General features: G+C 35.4%; 1 protein-coding gene across 1 annotated transcript in view; it reads left to right on the forward strand.

Annotated features, from left to right (window-relative positions):
* The window catches only part of TOR1AIP1 (torsin 1A interacting protein 1), a 43,296-nt gene that overhangs the window by 17,130 nt on the left and 18,202 nt on the right, over window positions 1-7,964 (forward strand). Inside the window, exons 6-7 of the mRNA XM_045297980.1 lie at window positions 2,024-2,077; window positions 7,780-7,836. Of these exons, the coding sequence (XP_045153915.1) occupies window positions 2,024-2,077; window positions 7,780-7,836 (111 nt within the window). The remainder of the gene's footprint in view (window positions 1-2,023; window positions 2,078-7,779; window positions 7,837-7,964) is intronic.

Here is a 7,964-nt window from a genome sequence, read left to right on the forward strand (position 1 = left end):
ACCATATGTATCCCTGGATTTGGTCTGGCCCCTGTCATACTACCTGGTCCTCACCCCAGGAATGTTTGTATGCAGTAGCTTTTTCCCTATGCCCCATTTGCATTTTTTTAAAACTTACTTCTGCTGACTCATGTTATAATTGTCCTTTTGAGCTTGGTTTACTTCACTAAACATAATTTCCTCCAGTTCTTCACATGTGGCGATGTGCTTCATACATTTATCACTGCTTTTTAGTGGTGCCTAGTACTCTCTTTTATGTGTGTACCACAGTTTTTTAATCCAATTGTCTGTTGATAGGAATTTGGGTTGTTTCCAACTCCTTGCAATTGTGAACTGCACCACAATGAACATTGGAGCACAGATGTCTGGCTGCGGTTTGTTTCTTGCCTCTTCTGGGTATATGCCCAAGAGGGGGATTGCTGGGTTGTATGGTAGCTTGATTTCTGTTTTAGATATCACCAGATCGATTTCCATAGTGGCTGTACATACCTACAGGTCCACCAGTAGAGGATGAGAGTTCCTGTCTCCCCAAGCCCCTCCAACACTTGTTGCTTCCTGATTTTTTGAACTGGGCTATCTTTGAGGGTGTTAGGTGGTATCTTATTGTTGTTTTAATTTGCATTTCTCTTATGGCTAAAGATCAGGAACATTTTCTCAAATATTTATTGGCCATTCGGATTTATGCCCCTGTGAAGCTTCAGTTCAGGTCCTTTGCCCACCTCCGTAGTGGGCAATTAGCTTTTTTCTTTTTGGAAGCTAGCAGAGTATTATAGATTTTAGTAATAAGGCCTTTGTCTGATGTGTCATTGCTAAAGATGTTTTCCCAGTCGGTGGGCTCTCTTATTACTCTTTTGAATTATTTCGATATACACAGGTGTTTAATCTTTAGTATATCCCACTTGTCAATTTGTGCCTCCTCCTGTGTTTGTGTCCTTCCCTATTTCTGATAACCTATGCATTCCCTGGCCAAAGTTGTCAGGTTGGTTCCAATTCCCTCATTGATGGCCTTAATAGTTTGGGTTTTTACCTCGAGGTCTCTGATCCACCTTGAGTTTATTCTTGTGCATGGAGTGAGATAAGGGTCTTCCTTTATTCTTCTGCAGGTAGATGTCCATATTTTCCAGCACCACTTGTTGAAGAGGGCATCTGCTTCCCATTGGATAATTTTGGGGCTCCTTATCAAAGATCAGTTGTCTGTATGCTGATGATCTTATGTCTGGGTTTTCAGTTCTTCTCCATTGGTCTGAGTATCTGTCATTATACCAATACCATGCAGTTTTGACAACTGTGGCTGTATAATATGTGCTAAAGTCAGGTAAAGCAAGCCCTCCTACTGTGTCCTTCTTAAGGAGTTCTCTGCTAATTTTGGACTTCTTCCTTCTCCATATGAAGTTGGTAATCGGATTTTCCATTTCTTTGAAGAATGATGAGGGTACTTGTATCAGTATTGCATTAAATTTATATAGTGCCTCAGGCAAAACTGACATCTTGACTATATTGAGTCTTCCAATCCACGAGCATGGGATATTCTTCCATTTGTTGAGGTCACTCTTGGTTTCTTGTAATAGTGTTCTGTAGTTTTCCTCATAAGATAATCTTAAGTATTTGTTTAGGGCATAGACTTTCTGCTCCCTTTTGAGAAAAAAATTAACTCGGTGTTCCCCTGGCAGTTAAAAACTTTTGCATTATAACCCATAATCCAGGATAAAGTGTAGGTTTCTGCTTTTGCTGCCCCCAACCCCCAGATCGTTCTAGGGAAAGGTATTGCCCACTTTGAAATCTATGTGCTTCAAAAGAATTTTAAAAATGAGCTTGCTTTTGATCTGTTTGAAACTTTGTGGTTCAAAATAGTAAGCATGGAAAATAGCAATTCTGTATCTGATTACTAAAAAGGCCTTTGTGTTAATTTTGAAGCACATTAATTGCTTGTGTTTTTTTTTAACCCAGATATTTTTTGTTTTACAATAAAGACTGAACAAGTATATTCTCTCTTCCCTCCCCCCCCCCTTTATTTTTTTCAAAGGAGAAACTGAAGAAGAGGAACCAGGCAGATCCGTAGAGTCAGCTGAGTCTGGAGGTACCAATGCTTACAGATAGATCTTTCTTTTCCTTTCTATCTTACTGTTTTTTCCCACCAGTTTTTGTTTTTATTTAATTTTTTCCCCACCAGTTTATTGGCATATAATTCACATTACATTCACATATAATTCATAAAATTCAGTAGTTCAGTCACATCCAAAAGAATTGTACAATCATCACCACAATCAGTTTTAGAACATCTTCATTCTTGTAACCATTGTTATTCATTGCCCATTTCCCCCATACCACCCCCCCACCGTGCCCCCATTCATCCAGTTACTGTGTCTATTGATTACCTATCCTGGATTTCATATACAAAAAAAACATTTTTTAAAAAACAACAATGTAACAGATAAAAATCTCAGTTGAGATGAAAGCAAATTTAAATGGCTCATAAAGGAAATCAAATGATAAATTGCTGAATTTTAATCTAACTGTAACTGCATACTGGTAGAGGAATATTTACCTTACCAACTATCTTTTAAATTTAAATATAAAGATATTTTGTGATTTTCTTTTTTAATGCTTTTTGAAAAGTAGTGTGCACTTAGTAGGCATTACATATTGAATTGCTGATCCTACTTGTATATTTGGCTAGTAATAAAATATCAGAACAAATTATTCATTTTAAAATCTGCTTTGATATCTATGGAAAATGAGTTACTTTGAGTTTAAAAGAAGAGCAAGTTTTTAATTTGCTTTTGGATTTTGTAGAGAAACTGTTCACACTGTCATTGGGCCTTGGTTCACTACTTGGCTCGTTGGTTAGCTCCTAGTAAGTTTTCATATACTTAGATCACTATTTCTAACTCTGGATTGTTCAAATGCATGCCAAGTGAATAATAACCTCTTATTTTTCATGTGAATTTATCCTTAAGTTTATTCAAGGAAAGAATTGTCTAAAGATAGGAAATTGTCGATTTAAGGCATAAGGAGGTGCTGAATTTGTAAATTCAACAATAAGTGACTTTAATCATTCGTCCTTAATGCCTATGTTTTACTTTATCATTCTATTCATAAAATACTGTATATACTTGAGTATAAGCCGACCCGAATATCAGCCGAGGCACCTAATTTTACCACAAAAACTGCATTTAAAAAATGTGCTGAAAATCACTGCTATATACTGTAAGTCTGTAAATGGGTTTCGAGGCATTCAGTATTCCCTCAAGTCCTCCCATTCTTTCTTCATACAAAAGCATAATGGTTAGACTCTAGTGTCTGGAGCCAGAATCTCTACGATTCAGTCCTGTACTTAGTAGGTGTGTACCCTTAACTGCAGTGTTCCTTAGCTTCCTCATCTGCATCATTGGAAAGATTAAATTAATTTGTAAATGGAGGAGTGCTTAGTGAAGATTGCTCTGTAGGCTATCCTTGTCCAAGGTCATTTGTCAATTCTTCCTTCAAGGCTGGTGCTGATTGGGAGACCAGTGCTTGAATGAGCATTCTGGCCCTCAGGTAACAACAAGAGAGGATGGCATGCCCTGAACCACAGATACTCCTGTCATTCAGCCATCCATTTCTCCAAGTCTGTGCCATGAGGGGGCAGCAGAGATCAAGAGAAACCATCATTGGGTTCTTTTGAGTGTGGCACCTCAACAAGCAGTACCAACAGGAGGTAGTTTAGTCTCTCAAAACATTCACAGCACTTAGCACAGATGAGCAGAAAGATGAAAAGAAGCCTATAAAAAGAATTGTGATAGATATGGAGGTTTGTGAACCTTTAGAGCAGTAGATGTTTTCTGTTTACTCACTAATGAAAGACGAACCTTATATTTCAGTCACTTAATGCTGTGACATTCAAAAATTAGTATATTGGTTCTTGATGGGATACAGGAAAACATGGGGAAATTTTTAGAAGAATTCTGAAAAACAATAGAGGTGAAAATCAAGGAATTTAATAAAGAGATAGGAACCTTAAGTAACTAGAAATTCAAAAGCTTAATATTAAACTAACAAAAACAAAGTCCCTTTAGAAGAATACGGAAGGAGAATGAAAACAGTGGGAGGAAGAATCAGTGAACTACAAGACAAAGACTTGAGATTGCACAGATTGAAGAACATATAGGAACAATTGAACAGCGCTTAAAGATTCTGAGGGACATTGAGAGAAACTGTGTATGCATAACAGGGATTCCAGGAAGAGAAGAGAGGAAATGAAGTCCAGAGATATTTTTGAAAAAGGTAATCAAAGAAAATTTCCCAAATATGAAGGAAAGACTATCAGTTAAGATGCTCAGTGAACTCCATATAGGTTAAACATTAAGAAAACTCCACAAGACATCATAATCAAACTTTCTATATACAAAGATAAAGACTTTTGAGAGCAACACAAGATAAGGGGAAAGTCACAAGGCGCCTCAATAAGATTAAATGCTGATTATTTCATCAACAATTCTGAACAGAAGTCAATAAGGTGACATAACAAATCTTGAAAGAATATACCCAGCAAAATCATTATCCCAAAATGAAGGTGAAACTAGAATTTTCCCAGACAAACAAATTAAGGGAATTTGTAACCACCAGCCCAGCCCTGCAAGAAATATTAAGGAGGTTTCCTAGGAAGAAAACATGATACCAGCTCAACAATTCAAAGTGTTTGATACTGAACAACCACCTGAAGACATATAGTAAAATCAATTTATATTGAGATTATAGAGAATTTGGGCTATATGATTGTAATTGACAGTAACATACAATGGGGTGATTGGCAAAATTATATGGAGGTGGACTAGTGGTTACAAGTTGGGCTGTGAGCTACATGATTAGCAATTTAAAACCAACAGCAGCCCTTGGGGAGAAAGACTGGGCTTTCTACTCCTGTAAACATTTACAGCCTCAGAAACCTACAGGGGATCACTATGAGTCAACATTGACTCCATGACAATGAATGGCATACTTAGAGACCTTTCATGTGTTACGAGGAATTCCAAGTGATTTGGTAATAAAATTTCTCAAATAAATAAGGGGAGGGGGGGACTCCTAAAAAAAGAATTCAACTCTGAAGATAGAGGACAAAAAAAGCCATCGCTCTCTAAGGTGGAGGGTATGTTTAACAAAATCTTTGAAATAAATTCTCCTCTGTAGATAATTAATTGCAGTGAATATAGGTGGATTAAATACTCCAGTCAAGAAACTGGTAGACAACTAAAAATGACACGTTTGTATGTTGTCTATAAGGGGCACAGCTTAAGTACAGGTGTGTAAATAAAGTGTAGGGAGGAAGACATTCAATATAAGAAGTAAACTAATACAAATCGAGCATGAGTGGCAATATTAATTCATGACAGTAATTTTTAAGTCAAGATTTACTATAAGACAAGGATATTACATGCACAACTATTTGATGATGAATGGAACAATTTAAAAAGTGAATAAAAAATGCTTGCATAATAGTAACCGAACCATCTGGAACTAACAGATATGGAGCACATCACTCAGTAATAACATAATACGCACTCTGTTTCATTGCCCATGTGTTTGTTGTAGAGTGCTTTCAGATACAAAGTACATTTCTGTTAGTTTACAAAGATTGAAACTACATAAAGCATCTAATATGACCATAATAGAATGAAGCTAGAAAGCGGTAACAAAAAGAATAAGGAAAGCTATATAAATTTATGGAAATTTAAACACTTAAATTTATAAATCTGTTGGGTTATCAAAGAGATCAAAAGGCTACTTAGAATCTTAAGAATGTAGTCTAAAGAGGTGTGATTTCATCGAGTCTTGATCTTAGAGTATACATCATTTTAGTAGCTTGTGTGACAGAATGGGAGGGATATTTAATGTGCTTTGCTGCAGATCCAAATAGGATGATTTAATTGTAGAAAAGCATCTGTAAGGTTGAACTGTGAGTTGGCGTAACCACTTATCACAGATCATTTTTGTTGAAAAAATGACTAACAGACAGGTGATGGCTATTTAAACTTTATCATGTGGCAGGAATTTTCTCAAATTGTGTCTGTCACATTTCTTCAACTGGCAGTGTTCATTGCCATGACAAAATACAAATTGCTCTGCAGAAATTAGGATGATGAAGAACACTTTGCTGCCACCAGCTTCTCTTCATTTGAGATAGTGACATTAACACATGAGAACTTTTTGAATAATGCCGTATGCCAACATTTAGAAGTAATGCGTATTGATTTACTTGATGAACCAACATCTTCCAAACACTGTTACTGAAAATGTATTGTAAGTGAAAGAATCCAATTGATTTTAATGTAATAGTATAAAGAACGTTGATGAAAACTACCACTTGTCAAGTTTGGGTGTTGTATCTAAGAAGTATACTTAGTTATCTAAAATTATTTTGAAATCTTTTTCTCCTTCACCCAAAAATATTTCCTGCCTGTTGAGCATTCTACTGCTGTAACACCAGTCTATAGGGGATCAGATTTACTGTACGTGTTTGAAAGATTATGGGACAGTGAGTTTGTTAATGAGAGAGGGTGCAACGGATTGTACAGCTGGAAGAGTGTAATCACAATCACTAAATTGCACATGTAGAAACTATGTTTTATGTATATTCAACAGTAAAATTTTAAAAATCTCCACTTTTTAAGTAAATAAAATTAATGTGTAACCATTTAAAGGCATTGTAAAGTACTTAGAAAGTAACATGGCATATGGTAAATACTCAAATTAAGTACTATTAGTTTTAGTGTATGTATATATGAAGCTCTTAAAAGAGACTAATTAAACAATTTGTATAGTTAATAGTTTTACTGCCAGCATATTGTTATTTGAAAGCACATAAATCTCAGTCGGTCTCTGATCCTTCTAGAATTGTAACAAATTATGTGACTTACTGGAGCATAAGTGCTCACGTGCAGAAGAGAATACTTGTAAAAGAACAAAGAGGTGAGGCATAGTAAAAAGCCTACTGACCTCTTCCTCAGTTACCTTTGGGCCAGTCATTCGAATCGAAGAATAAATTATTAGAATTTCATTATTTAAATTTTTTTTATCCATTTAAAATGCCTCTTTTTAGGTCTTATAATCTACACACTTATTAATATTGTTTCACTCATACATGCATTTAATGTCAGAATGAAATATTTATCAGAGGTTGATGCTTAAAACTTCTTTGGTAAATAGGAGTATACTGTCAAAAATATTTAGCCACCATTTCTCTGTGTCAAATTCTTCTGTGCCAGTCTAATTTTTATACAACTTTAGTTACAAATCCTAATTTTTATTCAAATTTAGTTACAAATCCTACTTTTATATGGGGGAAAAGTTTGTAAGAAGATCACACAACATAATGTGTTACCCACTGGCCAGAAAATATTAAAGCAAATGAATGGGGGTTTTTTTTGTTTGTTTTGGGGGGGGGTTTTTGGAATATTAATGATTTCAAAAAAGTTCATTGCAAACTTTCACATGTTTTCCTAACTTAAAGGTTTTTTCACCTTCCATACTGCATGTTATATTCCATTTCTTACCATTTTTCCCTTTTAAAAATGGTTTGGGAAAAGACAGAAGATTTGCATATTCTTTTAGATAAATTCTTTAGAAATTTTTTTTTTGGTAGTTTTAAAACTAAGTTCTGTATCCAGGTATTAAATGCGTGGGATTTATCTCAGTACTTTCTCCCTTTCGATTAAGTACCTATGGTTCTTTTATAAAGTGCTCATTTAAAAAGTCCAGCATACTTTATGCTATAGGTTTTTTCCTTCTTTTTTTTTTTTTTAGATCAAAACATCAGATCAACTAGCCACTATCCAGAATCACCTTGGCAGTCATCACAAAGTAAGTAAAACCATGTCTTATGCTCCTACAGGTCTGCTGGTGGGGAAAACTTGTCCTGGTTCTGAAGCTCCGCTTTGCCAGTTGGATGAACATTTCAGAAACGACCTATAGTGAATTCTTTTTTTTTT

This window comes from Echinops telfairi, unplaced genomic scaffold (genome assembly GCF_000313985.2).
Source record: "Echinops telfairi isolate 266 unplaced genomic scaffold, ASM31398v2 ScPeMD7_7424;HRSCAF=8462, whole genome shotgun sequence".
In the NCBI taxonomy this organism is placed as follows: domain Eukaryota; kingdom Metazoa; phylum Chordata; class Mammalia; order Afrosoricida; family Tenrecidae; genus Echinops; species Echinops telfairi.